This window comes from Nilaparvata lugens, chromosome 4 (genome assembly GCF_014356525.2).
Source record: "Nilaparvata lugens isolate BPH chromosome 4, ASM1435652v1, whole genome shotgun sequence".
Taxonomy (NCBI): Eukaryota; Metazoa; Arthropoda; class Insecta; order Hemiptera; family Delphacidae; genus Nilaparvata; species Nilaparvata lugens.
This window is the reverse complement of record NC_052507.1, coordinates 69736681-69762433: the sequence shown is the minus strand read 5'-3', so window position 1 is coordinate 69762433 and position 25753 is coordinate 69736681. Positions and strand designations below refer to the sequence as shown.

The window sequence follows — 25753 nt, the reverse complement described above, 5'->3', positions numbered from 1 at the left end:
GTCCTTAGTCAGATATCAGAATATTCAAGAGTGAAGTATATAAATTCCTTGTTTCATAAGCCTACTACAGTGTGAAGAATTTAGGTGGTAGAAGGTAGCGTAGTTTGTAAGTACTCTAGTTTTCATAACTGTCTTCTGTGTGTGCTTGTTTATTGTGAACTTATTAACACCTTATTATTGCTACTTATAAAAAAGACCTGACATAGTTTTGACGTTATTCTGTAGATTGTAAAATGTACTGTGTTGAATAAAAATATTATCTTATCCTATTATATTAAGCGAGCAATTTCTGTATTTATATATCTGGTTATTTTTATATCTGGCTATTTTTATATCTGGTTATTCATGTTTAACGGATCTCGAAAACGGCTCTAACGATTGAACGAAATTTGGAAAAAAAGTAGGTTTATGATATAAAGATTCGATTGCACTAGGTCTAATCCTTGGGAAAACTCGCTGAACGACATTAAAAGGATAATTCATCCTTGGCTGAAACAGCTGTGGATAGCAAAAAAGTGAGTGAGCGAGTGAGTATGTGAAAAATATCGCATCCCCGAAATTCATAAGATGACGTATAGCCAGCTGTGAAATACACAATCCGATAATCTTAGAGAATTGTATTCTGTTTATCAATAAATAAAAATAACGAGCGAAGCTCGGTACCCCGATATTCTTACCTTATCTCAACTACTTATGAAAGTGAGTGAAAGATATCAGTTCTACTACATTGCAATTTATCAACAATTTTCAACTCAATTTATCAAATTATCAAATCGAAAACAGAATACAACAATCGTGCTTATTTACCTGGAATGTTTTGATTGGAATGATGAGTATGATGATGGTTGCTGTGGTGATGTTGATGATGACTGGCTCGAGGATGATTGGTGTGATGATTTTGATGATGATTGCTATGTTGATGATGATGATGGTGTTGATGGTGATGTTTATGCTGATGTCTCCGATGACCCAAATTTAAATTATTTTCACTGAGACTTCTTCTCAAAGGCAGACATCTCTCACAATCTCGGCTCGCCACAGGATCGGAAACATCTGAAAATGAAATATCATTCATTTATTAAACAGTAGGAATGGATTCTGTAATGTTTAGATTTAAGTAGTTTTTATCTATCGACGTGCATTATTGAATTAAACCACTGGTAAGTGAAGTTCCTAGAAGATCCTTAGAATGATTTATGGGCCAGTACTAGAGGCGAGTCAGAAAAAATGAACTCTGTAATCTGTAAACCTAGCGCCGCAGTGCAGGATGGTTTCTCACAGCTTGGCATTGTTGTCATTTGAGATGGGTGTCTGGATTGGAAGTGTTTCGGCCGCATTGCAAAATGACTGTTAACGGTTGCCGGAAGATCAACAGCTAGGTTTTTTTGTGATAGAGAAATTCTGATTGCCGATTCTTTCTCAGCGAATCCAAGTTTAGCCTGAAGGCTCAGAATGTCAACATTGTTTTTAAATAATTAAAAATCATCATGAAAAGTCATTAATATGGTAGTACACCACGTTTCTGGAAACTTTTTACTGGTGACTGGAGTTATTATTGATTATAGGTAACACAAAAATCAAAATAATCGTGAGAAAGAAAACTGCTGATGAACGCGAATAATACCGCCACTCCATTGTTCTATTGACTCGGCTGCTTGGCTGAGCCTGGCTGGAGGGATCAAATAACCGAATGGATTGATCTTTCGTCTGTCCGCTAGGCGGAACTACGCCGAACATTGCTGGGTGGAAGATGTTACTGCGGTCGCTCGCATTCCCACCAACGCTGCTATTATTTGCTGTCTCAGCGCCTAGTCCGAGTCAGACAAGCATCCAGCCTGCACTGCGGAGCTAGGTTAAGGGCAACCGAGTATTCTTACAGAAATTAGGAGAGCTAGAAGCCGTTAGTTGAGCCATGTGGAACGGATGCTGGAACCCCGTACAGCACGTATGTCTCTGTATCAGCAACCAGGGGGGCAAATGAAACGAGGCCGACCACGCAATTGATGATTGGACGACGTGGAGGCAGACCTTCAATCATTGGGCGTGAGAAGGTGGAGACAGCGAGCACAGGACAGAGATGCATGGAAAAGGCTTGTGGACGAATCGGAAGATAATCCGATTGATTAACTGTTTATTGTAGTTAAATTTAGTAGACTATGTAACCGGACCCTTATGTTTTGTTATGGAAGTAATATTTTTCCAATATAATACATCAATTTTCAGTAATATAATAAAACAAATAAATATAAGTAATATGATAGAACTAACAATTGAACTCATTGAATTTCCCACTATCATTACACTGTCGTGTATAACAGGTCTTTTAATGTGACTGCCTGCCGACTGTGGAACTCGCTACCAATGGAGGTGAGGACAATCGAGTGGCGATCCCGGTTGCCGTGGTTCAGTGCGGCTGTCATGGATTGAGTGAGGGGGGCTGGCTGTGGCGACTTATAGCAGCATTGCATTGATGAATATATCTTCTTGGTTTGTGAATGTATTAATATGGAAATTTGTTGATTGAAGGAAGATTCTATGAATCTTTTTAAATAAACTATTACTATTTAAATAAATCAAAATGTAATTTATTTATCCACTTCGATATTTATATTATAGTAATAGTAAGTAGGAAATGAAGTGTGTAACACTTCATTTGTTATGTACTGTATTGTATTTCAAGTATATAAGTTTATCTTCTTTTTTTTACTACAGAGATGAAGTATCACAAAATACTATTATTCAGCATTGTTATGTATTATATTCAATGTAATTTTTTCTCTTTCTTTTCAATAATTTAAAATTTGTCATTATTTTGAATAAGGAGCACCTATTGTTTTTTAATCATACTATTTGTATTTTTTATATTCTTATAATATGTAATAGAGAGTTGAGTTTAAGAGAGGGCCGACAGCGCCCTAACTTCGCTCTCTACGAAAAATGAAGAATTCTATTCTATTCATACCTTGATGTTTTTTTTTCTAAAACATCATTATTGATGATCAGTCAGTGTGAATACTCACCAACAGACACATCAGTTTGTATTTTGGTTTGCTGGGGCGATTCGCTCTCCCTACGAGCCTGGCTGCCCTGCGATCCACGCATCACCGAACCAATGCGCTTCTGCTTCTTCGACTTCTGCTCGCTCAGCCGGTCCAGCGGCAGATCGGTCAGTTCTAGGTTGTACACGTGTCGGGCCAGGACCCGCGTCAGCGTTTCAAGTGTTTTCTGCAACATTTTACATTTTACAAATAGGAATGCCAGTCATATCAATGGATGTGTTGACAAGAAACCAGAGAGAATAGTTTCGGATTTAAGACATTGTCATCATGTTATGTCTGTCACTCTAACAACAAACTAGAGACAGTTTCTTATCTGTTTTAAAAATATAAATGGGAGTTTGATTCACTGGAATATATTCAGTATATTCAGTAAGAAGGGAAACGACCACAGGGTAGCAACATTTCTATTATCTGGCCCAACATTTCTATTATTCAATAAATGGCCGCCAGAATTAAGACAAAAAATCAATCAGTAATGCTTCAAGTTAGAGCTTAAAAAATTCCTTTTTTCTACTGACATTAGCTCAGAATTGGCATTGTTTTTGAATTCAGTTTAGTATTGATCCTGAATAAGTACCATAGGATCATATGTTATGAGAAATGATTCTTATTCTTCTACTCATGTTAATAATTATATAGCCTATTGTAGAAATTATTGTTTTCAAAATGTGTAAATGAGTGCATTGAGTACATCGGTAATGTTTCCAGAACAAACTATGACAAAAGAAAGGAAGCAATCAGTTTTTGTTTATTGAATCTATTTCTATTATTATTGGCTAAGAATTTGAGATTATATTTCTTTCAATTGTTTTATGTGTTAGTATTGTTGTATGTAAATATGTTTGAATAGCTTATGCTTGTAAACTACAGCAGTAAAAAGTCAACATTTTCTTTCTTGTATTGTGTCTAATGTTGTAATGATTCCTCCTCTAAACACGGACTTGTTCCATATTAGAGGGAGTAATTTTCAGGGAATATATTGTAAAATGTACTTTCTGGAAATAAAATGAATTTGAATTGAATTGAATTCAATTCAATGAGAATATTGAGAAATATAAATTGGAATTTGATTCAGGTGTGCCGTTATACATGATCGATTTTCCTTCAAATTATCTGCTAGAATTACACTACAGTTGAACAGTTTCTCAATATTTGACGCGATTTAATAAGACTTTCAATTTATTTTAAAATGCTATTATGTGACTTGAAATATACTAAAAGTAGTTTCAAATTGCTTGAAATTTTATTGGAAATATTAAGAAACTGAACCACTTTGAAGTAATTTGACAAGAGTTTCTAAAACTGTTTTTTAAATGAAAATTAATTGCGTATAACCATAACCACCTCTAATACAAGGCCCCGGCCTACGATATTGCAATGTCGCAGCGTAGGCCTAGAATCTAATACATGATTGGTGAAAAAGATCAGCTGGTATTTTTTTAAATCTTTTTCACCAATCATGTATTGGATTCTATAGTGAGTTCCACGTTATAATGACAGTATTTGATCAACTTTGGTTTTGCTTTCCTTGTCTATCATTCGACAAAGCCGGTGGCTCTATCCTTTTCTAGGTCCACAATGGTGCCAATTATGTTTTTGACAGTGTAGAAATATGATTAATTAATGCAGAGAATCGGCATCGCTATTCTTCTATCTTTATCCACTGTCATTATAACGTGGACCTCACTATAGGCCTACACTGCGACGTTGCAATATCGTAGGCCTGGGCCTTGTATTAGAGGTGGCTATGGTATAACGGATTACTTGAATCATATTTCTATGATTTTAAGAAAAGTCAATCATATACAAACAGTTTAGTACTAGCCTAGTCTTGATGATTTTCAATTTACTTTTCAACAAGTCGTTTATTCTCATCATATCAGGTAGGAAATATGACGATGGACTGATTGATATTATTGATTATGATTATGATGATTGATTATGAGAGGATAAAATTTGCAAAACTGTAATCTTAGTAAAAAAGACTATAAGAATAAATGGGGTTTCAAATTCGATAACGCAAAAAGATTCTAGGCAAATAAGACAATAGATGAGGACAGTCATCACTTACCGCCCATTCCCTGATAAGTTCCTCCCATTGAGTCAATGAACTCAACACATCCAGAAATCGCTCCCATAAATCAGAGCTGATCACAACATTCAGGTTTGCTTTGATCCAAGTAACAATCAACGTCTGAAAAATGAAAATTCCATGGAGAATTGTATTACGGTATTAGTACACACAGCAAAAATTCTATAGGATTCTGAAAACTGATTCAAGTTTTAAGATCATCTGCAAATAAATAAATAGAATAATAAATTATTGATCTATACAGATGTAATACGAGAAACAAGGTAACCCATACTAATGAAGCTGTTGAATAATTCAGCCCCCAAGCACAGAAACATAGTTTACATTTTGAAATACGAACAGAACTTCTCAAGCCAAAAGTGAACGGTTTCATTAAATTTGATCATACGTGATAAAAATGTATGGTCCCTCGGCAAGGAAGTCCAATCACTTGCGTGGATTCCTTTAGCTAAACCAAAATTTATTTAGCAACTTCTTACAATTCCAATTCAAACTTAGAATTTGAATAAAGTTAATAGAAAGTTGCAGAAATGAATAGCTATATTGAAATTACGAATTCATGCTATTCGTATAATATTACAATATTATTACTGGCATAATTGATTTAAATAGGATAAATTCTTTTTTTAAAATAACTACCTAATTTAAAACAAACCTGGAAAATAGCAGGGGCTAATCGGCCACCAAGAGTCTCTTCTTTACGTCGTGGAGGCGTTTTCGTTAAAATTAGGGACGTGATTCTTAGTAAAACAAGCAATAGCTGCTCCCTGCAAATCAAAAACATTCTATAGAAAAATGAAAAACAGGTTTACGTTGAAAATCGTCGAAGAGTATCATTACCCGAGGATGGGTTATCCTATTTGAATAGGCTACAAAAAGCGAAAAAAATGCAAAAAGATAATTGTCAAGATACATAAATACAAAACAATTACGGAAAAATGAATTGAATTTGGTAACATTTGAAGAATATTAAAACAAATACAATTAATTATTGTAATTAGCAATAGCTATTCGGATTGAAAATTGTTTTCGAGAAGAAATTGTCAAAACAAGTTCAGGTATATTATAGCTTTTCGGCACAATATATCAATAAGAATTCAGCAAATGATAAGAGTATATACAATAAATAGATAATGGAAAATACGTTAAAAATGTGTTCATTATAAATAGTATAATATAGAATACATTTTTGTACAATAAATTATAAAAGAATAAAAATGATCATACCAAGTTCTGGCCTCCATGTGAGTGTGCATAACCATGTATCGATAAATGTTGAGAACTCGTTTACAGATATCCACTTGCTCATCAAGAAGCACCGGATATTCAGCACTAACTTCTAGCAGAAATACGTTGGCTGCATGAGTGATGAATACTTGTAACACATTCTGAAACGATAGGAAATCAAAATTTGATTAATTAGTAGGCTCCAAGTTGAATTAAATTGGTTTATTAAATCTGTCAAGTTACAAAAATCAACGTAAAGTGCAACAGAATTTTGTTCAAATATGTTCCTGTACCAACTTATTATTTTGCGACAGTTGAAAACAAACATGTACACATGTTAAGTTGAATTCAAATTGTTTTTTCAATTGAATCAAGTTACTAATTCAACGTAAAGTGCAACAGAATATTGTTTATATAAATGTTCTACCAATTCAATTTTAGACATCTGAATAGAATAGATCTGGTTACAGCTTCTAATGTATAATCAACTACATTATCTTTTACTCAAAGATTACAATAATAATAAATATATCGTTAATCAAACCTTAGAAAAGAGTATTATTCAATTTATAGTTTAAATTTCAAGTTTAGTCTGTAAATGATAATTTAATTGAATTAAAATAATTGAATTAAATTAATGAGAATGAGTGGTATGAAATTGAAGTAAAAATTGTAGTCTACAAACCTGCATGCCGGCCCGAACCGACAAATTTTCTTTTTGTATCGCACCAATGTAGGAGTCGTTCCGCAACCTTAATACTCTCCCTTCGTCACTCATATTGGTGCTCTGAAAAATTATTAAAGTCTTAATTCCATCATCATCATCATACATTTCTAGTTTTCAAAATAGGACAAAATGTTCACAATTAATACAAATACTAGAGAATTACTTCTTTATAGATTGATAGATAAAATTACTAATTCTTAGCTATTCATTATTTGAATTGTCAACGAATCATCAATTATTCAAACTTATGATAGAATGCAAGAATACTGTCTAATAATATCACACATTTATTGAAAAGTTATTAAAACATTTCAACACCTATGGTTTCATCCTCAGACTGTCAATGAAGATGACAGTATAGGTCTTGAAACAAATAATATATGTAACTTTTCAATAAATGCGTGATATTATTAGACAATATTTTAATGTTTCATCATGAGTTTGAATTGACGATTCGTTGACAATCAAATAATGATTTAAGATTGAGAATAACTAAGAATTAGTAATTTTATCTATCAATCTATAAAGCATCGATAAAAATTAATTGTATTAATTGTGAACATTTTGTCCTATTTTGTAAACTGCAGATGTATGATGATGAGACAATATTCTAATGCTTCATTTGGTTAAATATAACCAAAAACAGTAACAGAAGTCAAAATTATTTGATGATGGTGTGTGTGTGTGTGTGTGTGTGTGTGTGTGTGTGTGTGTGTGTGTGTGTGTGTGTGTGTGTGTGTGTGTGTGTGTGTGTGTGTGTGTATGTATATACTTTTTTCTCCTCCTCTATCCGATTAAACCTCAACTCCTGCTCACGTAGAAGGACTTCATGAAGCACTTTGTGAGCAGTTATTGTTCACATTATTATATATATTTTTTCTTTCCACATACATGATGGTATATTCCCTCAATAAAATAAGAAACAAATAAGGTATATTGGTATAGGATAAGGTATTATTGTATAATGATTGCTTCAATTTGTAGTAACTGTCATATATGTGTAATATGGAAACAATTTGAATAAAGTTAAAGTTTAAGAAATGACTGACAGGTTATCATCTACAGCAATGAAATATGTCTGAAATTTTGTTTTATGTTTCAATGGATGAATAAAAACAGTAAGACTGAATGTAAAGCCGATGGGTAACGATAGAGAAAATTGTCATTCGGTATTCTAAAAATAACAAAATTGGTTACAAATTGATTTGACATAAGTTAATTTTTTTTGAGAAATTATCACCCACCTGACTTGAAGATTCCATGCTATTGTACTCAGAAGATGATGGACCCGACCTGTGACCGTCCAATGGTTCCAACATGAAGGGTGGAACTTCAACTACCTGAAACATAGATCATTTGAATAAATTCAAAATAAATATAGCCAATCATACAGTCTGAATTTGAACTGATAACAATTCAGCTAACATAGGAATGAAAATCAAGTATTTGAAGGTAATCTGACACAGTATAATTGGAAAAGATTTACACCGTGCTCGGGATACATTGATGTAATTTGAAAAAATAATAAAAGGCTATATTGAACTTGGATGATTGAAAATTGCTCAAGACTTTAGTAAACTTGAATTAATATGTTTTTCATTCACTATAGTAAACGCAAATTGGAAAGGCAACCTTGAGAGGCGGGTGATGGTGGCACCATCTCTGAGTGAAATTGGTAAATTTCATGCTTTAAATTGCATGTGTTATTCTAAATATTGGAGATCTGACAATCATATGGCAATTTTAAAATCAGGTTTTATTTATGTTTTAAAGAAGAACAATATTTATTTGTATACCTAGAGTGAAAAGTACTGTTTTTTCTCCCTGAGGGAAAAGTTTGAAGCACGAGGCGAAGCCGAGGGCAACAATTTTCCTGAGGGAGAAAAGACATTTTTCACTCGTGATTTACACAACATTTTTCCTCCACCTACATTTTTATAAAAACTGCAAAAAATTTTTTTTTTAAAACGTACGTGACCAAACAATGTGTTACAACATAATCTAAAAAGTAAATAGAAAAAGCTGGCTTGTAATCACAGTTCTCCACCGACAGCGCTATCTGTCGGCAAAAGTTGTAACAACAATGGCCGCCACAACTACAGCTATGATGAAGTTCCTGTTTCGAATTTTATTTGTAATGAGGAATATTCGTTGGCTGGTATTTTGGATAACATGCTAATCGTTTCTTATTTTTGGTATATTTATTTACTTAAATGTGAAAATGTAAAATTTACATAAATGTATGACTGAATTTGAAAAATCTTGAATAAACATATTTTTACTTTCCTTACCCTAGACAAGATGAGGAAAAGGTGAGGAAAGTATTGCTTTCCGAAACAAATTAAGGTACCCCAATTTCCATATTTCTATACGTTTCAAGGTCCCCTGAGTCGAAAAAAGTAGTTTTTGGGTATTGGTCTGTATGTGTGTGTGTGTATGTGTGTCTGTGTACACGATATCTCATCTCCCAATTAACGGAATGACTTGAAATTTGGAACTTAAGGTCCTTACACTTGAAGGATCCGACACGAACAATTTTGATCAAATGCATTTCGAAATGGCGAAAATATAGTCAAAAAACAGGGGTTTTCTAGATTTTTTTCAAAAACGGCTTCAACGATTTTGATCAAATTTATACCTAAAATAGTCATTGATGAGATCTATCAATAGCCACAAGTCCCATCTATGCAAAGTTTGATTTCAGATTATCAATTATCAGGTTTCAGATACATTTTAAACAAAAAAATTTCAAGTGGAAAAGATTGAGCATGAAAATTTCTACAATTATTAATGTTCAGTCACATTTTCACCTAAAATTGAAAATAAGCTTTAAATTCGAGAAAATGTGATTATTCAATTGCAAACTGCTGATTCTATTAAATCATTCACTATGAAGAGATAGAAGACCTGGTGTGTCTCCAGCGTTATTGTCCTGTAACCAGCTGGCTCAGATCTTTGAATAGTAAACTTGAGATGCGCGTGAACACTAGCGTCAGGTGATCAATTTTCATAACGGCAAGGAAAGTTGTGTAAGTGCGCCACACCAGATCTTTTGACTTTCTATGACAGTTCTCTCTGGTCGATTGTTGCTTTCTGATATTTCTAGTTCGATTCGTTCTACGCTAGAACCCAGAATCTTAATTGCAAAAATGAATCATATAAAATTCCCATGTCTGAGTACATACTATCTTAGAATATACTGATGCTCTCAAATTTTCGAGAGACTCAACTTGTTACATGATCATTATACAATCCTTTGATTGCGTGAAAGCCTCCTATTGGAATAAGTTTTCAAATATATCTAGCAAATTATCATATAATTCCGATGGATATAGCATGAGACGTACGCTATAACATAGAGAAACAACAGCGTAAGTTTTTTACGCTATTGTTTCTCTATGGTTATAATCAAGTGACGTGAATAACATGATAATACTACTATTTTGTCGAATATATGACGTTCATATCCTATTTAATTTATTATAATAAAAATATAATAGTTGCTATTAGAGAAGTGTTCCAGGCATGAAAACCCAGTTTGATCGTAGAGTATGATGATATAAATAAATTATAGATCTGGAAATAGATAAGGTCTGATAGTTGACTGATAGATTAGGAAACGGTTATTGTGATAAACCCACTCCTTTCACCCCAATTGGGAAAATGAGGAGGAGTTCACGTGTATATTATAGTTTTCAAGCCATTTATGTTGATGAATTTATTCGAATGACAGATAACCACGGAGCTAGATACTAGATTACCAATCTGTTGACGTTTTTTAGTCATTGTTTACGTTTTACATTCGCTTTCAAGGGTCAGAAGATGTGGTGGGAAGTTGATACTATTTTAGATAATTATTATTAATTACTATTTTTTAATTACCAGGAAATATTCCCCAATGATACACCACTCCTGGGAGTTGATAGTTGACGTGTCACTAACCGAAAATAAGGTTTGTAAAATGTACCCGGATTTGGTTTAATCAAATCTACAAACGTGGGATTCTTACGGGGGTGTATTTACCTAGGAGGGATGGAATGTATTGTTGAGGTCACATGACAAATTGCGTTTGCGAAACTGGAGGGAGCTCTGCAGAGGAACATTCTGAGAGTAGCTTCCTTCCAATCACTACCTTTCATATTCATTACAGTGTTACCTTTTCTGAAACAACTTTCTCAAACTTTACTAACTTTTCCAAAACTCACTGTAATTTCGTGACTAATATTTCCGTTACAACGATGTTCCCAATTACTGTCAGCTCTTTTCTTCTATCAATCCTACTTGTGAGTCCATCAATCATTTTCAGTTTTCCAGCCGCGAACTCGTCGATCGTAGAGCTGACGGAAAGCGTAAATGAAACTACGGAGTATGCCATGTACAATTTGACTGGCAACGGGACCATTTGCCCGTTCACCGAAAAACACACCGAAATTGGAATCACGGGAACATCCATCAGCATAATTGTGAATGAATACAGGTGAGTAAGAATCCACTGTTTTGATTTATGTTGAGGATTATTTTATAGAAAGCATTGTTTTGAAACAATGAATAAAGTTGGGTAAAGTAAAGGTACCTAGAATACATTTTATTGTACATTGAATAAAGTTATTTGGATTAGTATAAAGGTAATATTTAAATATTTTAAAGGAAATTACTATAGTGGAAAAAAGACTTAATATTGTCAAAACAAAGGTACCTAGAATACATTGTATTGTACATTTTATAAAGTTATTTGGATTAGTATAAAGGTAATATTAAAATATTTTAAAATAAACTACTAAGTGGAAAAATACTTGAGATTGTCAAAACAAAGGTACCTAGAATACATTGTATTGTACATTGGTCAAAACCACTTGGGACAATTTTAGATGCAGTTAGAGATGAGTTGGAAAAAGTATGATTAAAATATTAAGAACTAAGAGGATGATGACAACTTGAGACTTGTGAGTGGTTGATTGTAATGATGTCGATGAGAGAGGACCGGTCCAACACGGTAGGCTACAGAATGTGCTTCAAAGAATAATCTCTTGATCAAGTCAAATAGTTCTCAAGAATTCAAAATCATTTGCACAGTTTCAAGCTCAAACTAAATAAAAACACTTGATGGTTCAAACTTGTAACACATTACATTTTGTGTTGAATGTGGCCATCTTAAGCCCTGCACACACACACACACACACACACACACACACACACACACACACACACACACACACACACACACACGCACACACACACCACACACACACACACACACCACACACACACACACACACACACACACACACACACACACCACACACCACACACACACACACACACACACACACACACCACACACACACACACACACACACACACATCGATTTTCGTTCGTACGATATTTTGCCATCCATTCTATCAGATTAAACAGAACTTGGCAAACATCATCTGTTTAATCTAATAGAATTTACAAGGACAGCAAAATATCGTACGATCGAAAATCAATGTCTGAGTTGTGTAGATGTTTCAAAGAATAATCTTTTGTCTCTTTTCTGTATAGGGCTGATATTATACTTGTAATATAAATATAAAGAAAAATAAAAATCTCAGTACCTTTTTTGAATACTTCAATTTTCTTTTTCTTTATATATAATAATCTTTTGATCAAGTCAAATAATGCTTAATATTTCAAAAACATTTGCACAGTTTCAAGTTCAAACTGAATCGAAACACTTGATCGTTCAAACTTGTAGCACATTACATTATGTTAATGTGACAATCTAATGCTCGTATGTAGAAACTCGGTTCAAACGTAGAAAAAATGTCAGCCGTTTGTTTAAACCCCGTATTGAACACATTATGATAAATGCAACAATATCTACAAGTGAACGTGGTTTAGCGTTAAACGTTGTGTTAGCATAATATGGCCCTACGTTGGCAATCATTTAAGAATACCGCAGAGAGTAGCTTTTTTCGACATTGTAAAGTTGAATTTGGAAGTCTTATTAACTCTGATAATATTCTCAATCTACTAGCTTTCCAGATTTGGTTTGAAATCATTCTATTTCATTCATTCATTCTATTCATTTGGGTACAAACCATGTCAAATTTCTGCTTCTAATTTTTTATTCATCTTTTTTTTTCCAGCTGTGCTGAGCCTGAGAACAAAACCATGGGATACTACGAATGCGTGCAAGCCACCAACACAATCTTCATCAAGATGTCCAATACCTCTAAACCTCTGCAACAACCCATCAAAACAGGCTGCTTCTGTCGGAAACAAGGAGAGGCTTCACCTACAAATGAACCTCTTCCAACAACAAGCGCTTGAATATTTTCAACTAATACTAAACTCAATACTTGCATACTTTTCTGAGATATCGAATCATGGAGATTTCTAAAGTGGTTCAACTATACTAAAGGAAAAAATCGGCTTTCTCATACACATACGGGATAGGTAATTCACGAATGACGCATCATCACGTCTGAAATACTGGACTGGTTAACTTGAAATTTTGCATATAGATTCTCAATTCACCGAGGATGGTTATAGGATTATTTCAAATTCTTCAAGTGATTGTCACGGTTTGGAGCACCTGACACCGACCTTGTTGACAGTTTCGGGTTCGATTCACGATTCAGCCTGTCTTTTCTAGTCATTAGTTACCATATTTTATCAAACTCATTAAACTTGTACGGACATTCTTGGAAAATGAATTCATGTTGTTGTTATTGTTGAAATGTAAAAATAAAAAAAATTATTCTGCACTGAAAATTTATTCATCCTAAGATCTTGGATTTCTATTTCTGTTTGCTGACTATGATGCCCACATGAGCTCTAGGCTTGTGCATGTGAAATACGAATTAATGATTGCATGATGATTGATGAATGATATAAAAGATGATAAAATAATTAACCTACAGCTTTAGGTGGGTTCTGAACCACTGGGAACCAATTTACTAATCTATGGTATTTGTAGGAGTTCAGCCCTTGAAGTGGTAACCCTTACAACGGGAATACCAGGCGCATACAGCTCAACTTATTTTATCGATAGCTTATAAGCGCGACCACAAAACCAATTTCTATTTGAATATAATTTCTTCGGGAGGAATGCTTCTGGAAGCTCTTCACTATTAAAGATCTACTGGAGAAAGAGATGTGGGGAAGCCGAGAAAGAGATGGGTACCAGAACAGGTTCATTGATAAACCTCATCATCGAAGTGAAGTTGAGATACTGTTGATGAATTTGATGTTGTTGTTAAGTGTATTTAAAACTTCAAAGAAATAATAAAATGTCTTAAATGAATATGATGAAATTCTTACAGGATTCTTGAAATTTATTCGTGTTCTATTTAATTCAAGATAAATTATTGAAATGTTTTTGACTAGACTTGTCAGCTAACAATTTCATCAACTTATGCAAATTGGAAAAGTATTCATGTTGCATGTCTTCCAAAATCTATTTTTTCTAAAAATCTAATTTTTTATTCATTCATTAATTTTATACAATAATTACATGATCAAAATGATAGGGAAAGGAAAAATAAGGTAACCTTGTGCTATTCCTCTCCCAAGACATTGTCCGAAATAGCTCAAGTCTTGTAGTTCATTAATACACAAAATTTTCAGTCCTCAAGTAGGTATTTTCACAAAGTCGATTTATTTAATAGATGCATGTTTTCTACAATTAAAACATAGGCCTATTTCGTAAAAATGTCTCAGTAAATTTGTAATCGGAAGAATATTAGAATTCTGTGAAATTCAGTTATTCATGATATCTATTATTGATTGAAGATTTGTTCGTTTTTTGAAGTGTAAATTGTTATTTTAATAAGTGATAGTAGCTTAACCTACGATTCAATTTGGAATGTAGTATAAATTTGAGAAGGGACAGTTTTGGGCAATCGACGAAATTGGGATACCTTAATTTTTTTCGGAAAGCAATACTTTCCTTACGTATGGTAATAGGGCAAGGAAAGTAATAAACATTCAAACATTTAAACATTAAGAGAAATGCCAAACCGTCGACTTGAATCTTAGACCTCACTTCGCTCGGTCAATAAATACAGTATGATTTAGAACGTCAAAAAATAGAACGATAGCATTCCTTCATCATTCCATCGATACCATTCATTCAATGCAGCACATTTTAGAGCGGCACAATTTCTATTCTAAAAAATGAGAGCCAATTTTCTACTTATATTTATTGTGGGCAAGATTTACTCATAACTTATTGTAAATCCGAGGATCTTTCATATTGAAAAGAATAAAAATTGCCTAATCTTCAAAGATAACTGCACTAGATACGAAAAGGTAACTTTCTGGATGGAGGTTGGTCTGCGGTTTTTTACTTTCCTTGCCCTATTACCATAGGTAAGGAAAGTATTGCTTTCCGAAAAAATTAAGGTAGGTACCCCAATTTCCAAATTTCTATACGTTTCAAGATCCCCTAGTCCAAAAAAGTGGGTTTTGGGTATTGGTATGTATGTGTGTGTGTGTGTGTGTGTGTGTGTGTGTGTGTGTGTGTGTGTGTGTGTGTGTGTGTGTGTGTGTGTGTGTGTGTGTGTGTATGTATGAGTGTATGTGAAATTGAAATTTTTTTTTGAAATTGATATTGAAATTTATTCACAACACTGACATATTTTACAATATATTTTTACAATGCAATCATTATAAAGAAACAGTATCATGATGGAAAAAAAAGAAAAGAACTTCAGTAGCTTAACAGCTGTGATTGAAGTTCTACACCATTGTTATTGTACATTATAATATGAACGAGACAGTCACTTGATTTTGGTAACTAAAAAAAAGTCTTTTTGTAATTTCACACAAACAGAATTAGAGCAATAGCAAAAAACAAAAAAGAAATAATAATAATAAAACCTTAAAAAAACAAATAAAATATAATTTCCTGAAGTACCTAAACATCTATACAATAAATATATAACATAAAAAGAATAAATAAAGAAATGAATAAATAAATAAACCTCTGTCACCAGTCAAATTTTTAACAATTGACTGACAATTTAATTTATGTCTGAGTACACGATATCTCACCTACCAATGAACGGAATTACTTGAAATTTGGAACTTAAGGTCTCTACACTATAAGGATCCGACACGAACATTTTCGATCAAATACAATTCAAGATGGCGGCTAAAATGGCAAAAATGTTGTCAAAAACAGGGTTTTTCGTGATTTTCTCAAAAACGGCTCCAACGATTTTGATCAAATTCATACCTAGAAAAGTCATTGATAAGTTCTATCAACTGCCATAAGTCTCATATCTGTAAAAATTTCAGGAGCACTGCACCATCTATGCAAAGTTTGATTTGAGATTCCCAATTATCAGGCTTCAGATACAATTTAAATTGGAAAAGATTGAGCATGAAAATCTCTACAATTGATGTTCAGTAACATTTTCACCTGAAATTGAAAATAAGCTTGAAATTCGAGAAAATGTGATTATTCAATTGCAAACTGTTGGCAACTGTTAATTCTATTAAATCATTCACTATGAAGAGATAGAAGACCTGGTGTGTCTCCAGCGTTATTGTCCTGTTACCAGCTGGCTCAGATCTTTGAATAGTAAACTTGAGATGCGCGTGAACACTAGCGTCAGGTGATCAATTTTCATTACGCAAGGAAAGTTGTGTAAGTGCGCCACACCAGATCTTTTGACTTTCTATGAAAGCTCTTTCTGGTCGATTGTTGCTTTCTGATATTTCTAGTTCGATTCGTTCTACGCTAGGACCCAGAATCTTAATTGAAAAAATGAATCATATAAAATTCCCATGTTTGAGTACATACTATCTTAGAATATACTGATGCTCTCAAATTTTCGAGAGACTCAACTTGTTACATGATCATTATACAATCCTTTGATTGCGTGAAAGCCTCCTACTGGAATAAGTTTTCAAATTTATCTAGCAAATTATCATATAATTCCGATGGATATAGCATGAGACTTACGCTATTGTTTCTCTATGGTTATAATCATGTGACGTGAATAACATGAAAATACTACTATTTTGTCAAATATATGACGTTCATATCCTATTTAATTTATTATAATAAAGATATAATCATATAGTTGCTATTAGAGAAGTGTTCCAGACATGAAAACCCAGTTTGATCGTAGAGTATGATGATATAAATAAATTATAGATCTGGAAATAGATAAGGTCTGATAGTTGACTGATAGATTAGGAAACGGTTATTGTGATAAACCTACTGCTTTCACTCCAATTGGGAAAATGAGGAGGAGTTTTCACGTGCATATTATAGTTTTCAAGCCATTTATGTTGATAAATTTATTCGAATGACAGATAGCCACGGAACTAGATACTAGATTACCAATCTGATGACGTTTTTTAGTCATTGTTTACGTTTTACATTTGCTTTCAAGGGTCAGATCTGGTGGGAAGTTGATACTATTTTAGATAACTATTATTAATTACTATTTTTGAATTACCAGGAAATATTCCCCAATGATACACCACTCCTGGGAGTTGATAGTTGACGTGTCACTAACCGAAAATAAGGTTTGTAAAATGTACCCGGATTTGGTTTAATCAAATCTACAAACGTGGGATTCTTACGGGGGTGTATTTACCTAGGAGGGATGGAATGTATTGTTGAGGTCACATGACAAATTGCGTTTGCGAAACTGGAGGGAGCTCTGCAGAGGATCATTCTGAGAGTAGCTTCCTTCCAATCACTACCTTTCATATTCATTACAGTGTTACCTTTTCTGAAATAACTTTCTCAAACTTTACTAACTTTTCCAAAACTCACTGTAATTTCGTGACTAATATTTCCGTTACAACGATGTTCCCAATTACTGTCAGCTCTTTTCTTCTATCAATCCTACTTGTGAGTCCATCAATCATTTTCAGTTTTCCAGCCGCGAACTCGTCGATCGTAGAGCTGACGGAAAGCGTAAACGAAACTCTGGAGTATGCCATGTACAATTTGACTGGCAACGGGACCATTTGCCCGTTCACCGAAAAACTCACCGAAATTGGAATCACAGGAACATCCATCAGCATAATTGTGAATGAATACAGGTGAGTAAGAAGCCACTGTTTTGATTTATGTTGAGGATTATTTTATAGAAAGCATTGTTTTGAAACAATGAATAAAGTTATTTAGATTAGTATAAAGGTAATATTTAAATATCTTAAAGGAAACTACTATAGTGGAAAAAGACTTGAAATTGTCAAAACAAAGGTACCTAGAATACAATGGCCCATATGAATAAAACCAGAGCAAATGCTCATGAGCAAGAGCATGGAGCATAAGGTTTTGCTCATAAGCATTAGGTAGAAGCATAAGCATTTGCTCATTTTTATATGAATAAGCTTTACCGTATACTCTTACTTTATGCTCCTAAACTCTGTAGCAAATGCTCATGTATTTTAAATATTTTTCATCAGCTGAATGGCCTTTGTGCCCTTACTTTGTTTTTATAGCTCACGTAAGCGCTAAATATGCAAGTAGGAGACACCGCTTGTGTTTGCGTCGTCTGCTCTGTTTTCTATTTATGAATTGAGTTTTAGGTTAGTTGAGTTTAGAATTTTGAAATAATAGCGTGAAAAAATGTCATCTCTATAATAATCTTTAGCATACTCTTATAATATCAATAGCCTTCTTATGATCTTCTACACTCTCATCTTCTTAAATGCCTATTTCCTATTTTCTGATCTTATCTTTTGTGAGGTATCTTTATATCAGGTTAAAATCAAATAATCTTTTGTATTTATTCTTTTGTAGGAATAATGGTGATATATCATGGTTGAATCTAAAAAGAGTTTTACAGTTCTCAACTATTGGTTGTGATCGTATCTGGTATTGTTTCCTCTTCCTCATACGAATTAGTTTTTACTATGAGCAAAAGGTGAAAAGCTGTCTACACTAGACTCACCTTTTTTGAAGCATTTGTTTCAAAAGTTGAGAAAATGCTCTACTTTATTCATTCAATTTTCAGTATAAGCTTTTACTTTTGAGCAAATGCTCAAACTATTTTTTTGATGAGCATGAGCAAAAGGTTTTGCTCACGTTCATTCACAGAAAATGAAGCAAATGCTTCATATTTCAGAAGTATAAGCAAATGCTCAACTTTATTCATATGGCCAATTGTATTGTAGATTGGTCAAAACCACTTGGAACAATTTTATATTCAGTTAGAGATGAGATAGAAAAAAGTATGATTAAAATATTAAGAACAAAGAGGATGATGACAACTTGAGACTTGTGAATGGTTGATTGTAATGATGTCGATGAGAGAGGACCGGTCCAACACGGTAGGCTACAGAATGTGCTTCAAAGAATAATCTCTTGATCAAGTCAAATAGTTCTCAAGAGTTCAAAATCATTTGCACAGTTTCAAGCTCAAACTAAATAGAAACACTTGATGGTTCAAACTTGTAACACATTACATTTTGTTGAATGTGGCCATCTTAAGCCCTGCACACACACACACACACACACACACACACACACACACACACACACACACACACACATCGATTTTCGTTCGTACGATATTTTGCCATCCATTCTATCAGATTAAACAGAACTTGGCAAACATCATCTGTTTAATCTAATAGAATTTACAAGGACAGCAAAATATCGTACGATCGAAAATCAATGTCTGAGTTGTGTAGATGTTTCAAAGAATAATCTTTTGTCTCTTTTCTGTATAGGGCTGATATTATACTTGTAATATAAATATAAAGAAAAATAAAAATCTCAGTACCCTTTTTGAATACTTCAATTTTTATTTTTCTTCATATATAATAATCTTTTGATCAAGTCAAATAATGCTTAATATTTCAAAAACATTTGCACAGTTACAAGTTCAAACTGAATCGAAACACTTGATCGTTCAAACTTGTAGCACATTACATTATGTTAATGTGACAATCTGATGCTCGTATGTAGAAACTCGGTTCAAACGTAGAAATGTCAGCCGTTTGTTTAAACCCAGTATGGAACACTTTATGATAAATGCAACCATATCTACAAGTGAAAGTGGTTTAGCATTAAACGTTGTGTTAGCATAATATGGCCCTACGTTGGCAATCATTTAAGAATACCGCAGAGAGTAGCTTTTTTCGACATTGTAAAGTTGAATTTGGAAGTCTTATTAACTCTGATAATATCCTACTAGCTTTCCAGATTTGGTTTGAAATCATTCTATTTCATTCATTCATTCTATTCATTTGGGTACAAACCATGTCAAATTTCTGCTTCTAATTTTTTATTCATCTCTTTTTCCAGCTGTGCTGAGCCTGAGAACAAAACCATGGGAGACTACGAATGCGTGCAAGCCACCAACACAATCTTCATCAAGATGTCCAATACCTCTAAACCTCTGCAACAACCCATCAAAACAGGCTGCTTCTGTCGGAAACAAGGAGAGGCTTCACCTACATATGAACCTCTTCCAACAACAAGCGCTTGAATACTTTCAACTAATACTAAACTCAATACTTACATACTTTTCTGAGATATCGAATCATGGAGATTTCTAAAGTGGTTCAACTATACTAAAGGAAAAAATCGGCTTTACTCATACACATACTGGATAGGAAATTCACGAATGACGCATCATCACGTCTGAAATACTGGACTGGTTAACTTGAAATTTTGCATATAGATTCTCAATTCACCGAGGATGGTTACAGGACTATTTCAAATTCTTCAAGTGATTGTCACGGTTTGGAGCACCTGACACCGACCTTGTTGACAGTTTCGGGTTCGATTCACGATTCAGCCTGGCTTTTCTAGTCATTAGTTACCATATTTTATCAAACTCATTAAACATGTACGGACATTCTTGGAAAATGAATTCATGTTGTTGTTATTGTTGAAATGTAAAAATAAAAAAAATTATTCTGCACTGAAATTTTATTCATCCCAAGATCTTGGATTTCTATTTCTGTTTGCTGACTATGATGCCCACATGAGCTCTAGGCTTGTGCGTGTGAAATACGAATTAATGATTGCATGATGATTGATGAATGATATAAAAGATGATAAAATAATTAACCTACAGCTTTAGGTGGGTTCTGAACCACTGGGAACCAATTTACTAATCTATGGTATTTGTAGGAGTTCAGCCCTTGAAGTGGTCACCCTTACAACGGGAATACCAGGCGCATACAGCTCAACTTATTTTATCGATAGCTTATAAGCGCGACCACAAAACCAATTTCTATTTGAATATAATTTCTTCGGGAGGAATGCTTCTGGAAGCTCTTCACTATTAAAGATCTACTGGAGAAAGAGATGTGGGGAAGCCGAGAAAGAGATGGGTACCAGAACAGGTTCATTGATAAACCTCATCATCGAAGTGAAGTTGAGATACTGTTGATGAATTTGATGTTGTTGCTAAGTGTATTTAAAACTTCAAAGAAATAATAAAATGTCTTAAATGAATATGATGAAATTCTTACAGGATTCTTGAAATTTATTCGTGTTCTATTTAATTCAAGATAAATTATTGAAATTTTTTTGACTAGACTTGTCAGCTAACAATTTCATCAACTTATGCAAATTGGAAAAGTATTCATGTTGCATGTCTTCCAAAATCTATTTTTTCTAAAAATCTAATTTTTTATTCATTCATTAATTTTATACAATAATTACATGATCAAAATGATAGGGAAAGGAAAAATAAGGTAACCTTGTGCTATTCCTCTCCCAAGACATTGTCCGAAATAGCTCAAGTCTTGTAGTTCATTAATACACAAAATTTTCAGTCCTCAAGTAGGTATTTTCACAAAGTCGATTTATTTAATAGATGCATGTTTTCTACAATTAAAACATAGGCCTATTTCGTAAAAATGTCTCAGTAAATTTGTAATCGGAAGAATATTAGAATTCGGTGAAATTCAGTTATTCATGATATCTATTATTGATTGAAGATTTGTTCGTTTTTTGAAGTGTAAATTGTTATTTTAATAAGTGATAGTAGCTTAACCTACAATTCAATTTGGAATGTAGTATAAATTTGAGAAGGGAAAGTTTTGGGCATAAGCCTGTTATGCCTTCTCACATAAGTGTAATAATTGTACATGACTGAATAGATAAATAAATAAATTTCAAAAGAAAAATAAACACAATCCAATTTTGGAAAGTAGTATGCTTAGTGGAGTAGCAGAAAGTTGTAAGATGTCGAAGAGCCCCTCAAAAATTCTATTGGAGGAAGCCTATTACAACGTCGACTATTCTCGTGCGAGTTTCCTTTAGGTGACGAGAACAAGAACACTCCCAAAACGATTGTGATTGGCTGGTTCTATTACGTCACTGTATAGACTCCATTTTGTTTCCATTAGTATTGCAACAAATGTTCAAATTTTGATTCTATTTTATCCGACCTATTTATGTGATTGAAAATATTGATAATATCCAAGGTAGTAGCTTGTTCATAAATAACTAATTGAATACAGTAATATTATAAAGTTAATGATTTGAACAAGAAATTTTCATTGTAGCCTTCCTTCAGTCTTTCGATAATAATAAATCGAGTTTAAAGGGAATTGCATTGTGGATAGGAAGAGTTTAAAGCTCTTTCAGATTCATTATCTACAATCTATCTTAATTATTTTTTCTTTGTGAAATAATTTATAAGATTTGATTGAATTGTATTCTCAGTTATAACTTGATATATACAAGATAGATATGAGGAATCGTTGTGTTGAATTGATTCTCTATAGTTTGTGCAAAATAAGTTAAGACTTGGCCCTCCATCCGAACGCTCTTCCGAGTACGTTTGACAATTGGAAAAATAATTATTTGTGGGAAACTTTCTCGCTTTCACCACCTACTTATCTTTTGAAACAAAAAAGTTTCTAGCATGTCGAAAATCTCATGTTTTCTGCTTAAAATATCTCGACATTGACGAACATAATCATTAATTGAAAAATAACTATAAGTCGGATAAAAAGGATCTACACACCAATAGAAAGGAGACATTCTATGATTCATGAGTCGCCTCATGATTCTGAGAGAAGTGATAATCAAAATAAAAACAAATCTTCGCGATGTTTCCAATTTTATCATAAAAATTAAATTTCCTTTTAATCCTTCAATCCTGAAGCTTTTCTATCACTACTAGGATATCGGGGATGATATTCTACATCCAATTCTTACGTTGAATTGGAAATTTGCAATTTTACACGATTTGGCAACCCTGAATTACTTCGGATGGAGGCCCAAGTCTCAAGTTATTTTACACAAACTATAGTATAGTAACAACATACTAGTAGTTCTGCGAACAGTAGACCTCGCTCATGAATACAACTTTCAAATTATTGAGAAGGGCCATTTAGAAAGTACAGTATATTGTGAAGATTCAGCCATGTCATCTATTATTTTTTTCATTGAAAGTGCTAGAGACATTTCCAGGGACACCGGACTTATAAATGTCTCTCAAGGAGGTACCTTTACATCCCCCCATCGTCCCCATACTTTCAATATACACAATATTAACATATATTACAACTTTTCTAATAATTAATTAACGGAAAAATTGAATATGCAGTAGGCAATTTAGACGATGAATCGTCTCACAGACGTTAGTGAGACGAAAAATGATTCTAAATAAGATGGTTTTGTTTGTTGGTGACAATGACAGGAGGTTGCTGATGATGTTGTTCATGAAAAGTGGATTATGGCTTGTTATGCTATGCCGAATGTTAATGCTCACAACTCGGTTTCCGATCTCATACTGAACGGAATAACTTGAAATTTGGAACTTAAGGTATTTACACTATAAGGATCCGACACAAACAATTTAGATCAAATACAATTCAAGATGGCGTCTAAAATGGCGAAAATGTTGTCAAAAACAGGGTTTTTCGCGATTTTCTCGAAAACAACTCCAATGATTTTGATCAAATTTATACCTAAAATAGTCATTGATAAGCTTTATCAACTGCCACTAGTCCCATATCTGTAAAAATTCCAGGAGCTCCGCCCCATCTATGCAAAGTTCGATTTTAGATTCCCAATAATTATCAAGCTTCAGATACAATTTAAATTGGAAAAGATTGAGCATGAAAATCTCTACAATTGATGTTTTTCTACAATGAATTACCAATTATCAGGCTTCAGATACAATTTAAATTGGAAAAGATTGAGCATGAAAATCTCTACAATTGATGTTCAGTAACATTTTCACCTAAAATTGAAAATAAGCTTGAAATTCGAGAAAATGTGATTATTCAATTGCAAACTGTTGGCAACTGTTGATTCTATAAAATAATTCACTATGAAGAGATAGCAGACCTCGTGTGTCTCCAGCGTTATTTGCTGTCACCAGCTGGCTCAGATCTTTGAATAGTAGACTTGAGATGCGCGTGAACACTAGCGTCAGGTAATCAATTTTCATAACGGCAAGGAAAGTTGTGAGAGTGCGCCACACCAGATTTTTTAATGAGAATTCAGATTATGATGACATTTCAAATGTAAACAAACAGAAAGCAGACAACTTTTCTTATTGCTTGAAATTTACCAATTTCAGCCAGAGATGGTGCCACCATCACTCGCCTCTCCAAGGTCTATTTATAGACCTTGCCTCTCTAATTTGCGTTTACTATAGTGAAGAGATAAAAAGTTGAGTTATGAATTTCTCAATATTTATTTATTAACAGAGCCACAAATCCTAATATTATACAATATAATCGCGAGAGGACAAATGGCTGAGATCAAAACTGTCTCTTCCGAATTTTGATTGAAAAAATGTTCCAAAACATCAAGGTTGTTTCCACTTTTCTAAAATTATGAATCTAATTTTCACTCCAAAACACCATAATTACAATTTTAATTCTTAAATATGAGTAATGTACAAGTACTGAACTTGTACAGCTTTGTTAATTATCATGAAGTCACTGTCATTGATTTTTCAAGTAGAAAAGATAATAAATGTAATATAATAATGTAATGTATTGAAATGGACATAACCTACATAATATTTGGACAATTTGAGACAAAATTCAGAAGTTTTGGGCAATAGCCTGTTTTTTCTTTTCCGACTATTGAATTATTTGTTCTTTCTAATAAATGAATAAATCATTATTTTAAATACTACTCACATTCATATGAATCCAATCCTTGTAAACAGTGATCGCCCGGCGAATGGCGGGAGAATAGGCGAAGTTCAAAAGGAATGCCTGCCTGTAGATTTCATGAACAAAGTTGACATTCTCCTGACTGCCGTACAGCACTTCGCGAACAATGTTGAATGCTGTCAAACTTGGATCCTCGCTGCAATAAAATGAATAAGCATGAAACAAGGTTGAAAATAATTCATCTTAAATTAACAACTACTGTAGAAAATATGTTTAATCTTACTAAATGTCATCAAACTAGACTGAAGACTTTTGTGACAACGAAACTGAATAACTGTGATGAAACAAAAACTTGATTCGGCATAAGGGTAGTTGGATTTATCGACTTTTCTATTTGTTTCTGTTTTTATTTCTTAGGTACGAGTTAAAAGAACTAACCTCATGGTCTTTCTTCTTTTATGGTGGGAACACTCTTTGGACATCTGGGGCAAAATTCTACATGTCCAACAGTGAACTAGGATAGTTGAGAAAAACTAATTTTGAAATTTGAACACAAAAGTCCATGTACTGCACTCATCGATATC

The 25753-nt window shown here is 33.4% G+C and overlaps 1 protein-coding gene across 1 annotated transcript in view; it reads right to left on the bottom strand.

Annotated features, from left to right (window-relative positions):
• Positions 1-25753, bottom strand: part of LOC111044006 (ral GTPase-activating protein subunit alpha-1) — a 90932-nt gene that overhangs the window by 45392 nt on the left and 19787 nt on the right. The window contains exons 10-17 of the mRNA XM_039427085.1: positions 25194-25365; positions 8350-8445; positions 7064-7165; positions 6379-6539; positions 5807-5918; positions 5131-5253; positions 3021-3225; positions 808-1053 (exon numbers count right to left, since the gene is read on the bottom strand). Coding sequence (XP_039283019.1) covers positions 808-1053; positions 3021-3225; positions 5131-5253; positions 5807-5918; positions 6379-6539; positions 7064-7165; positions 8350-8445; positions 25194-25365 — 1217 coding nt within the window. The remainder of the gene's footprint in view (positions 1-807; positions 1054-3020; positions 3226-5130; positions 5254-5806; positions 5919-6378; positions 6540-7063; positions 7166-8349; positions 8446-25193; positions 25366-25753) is intronic.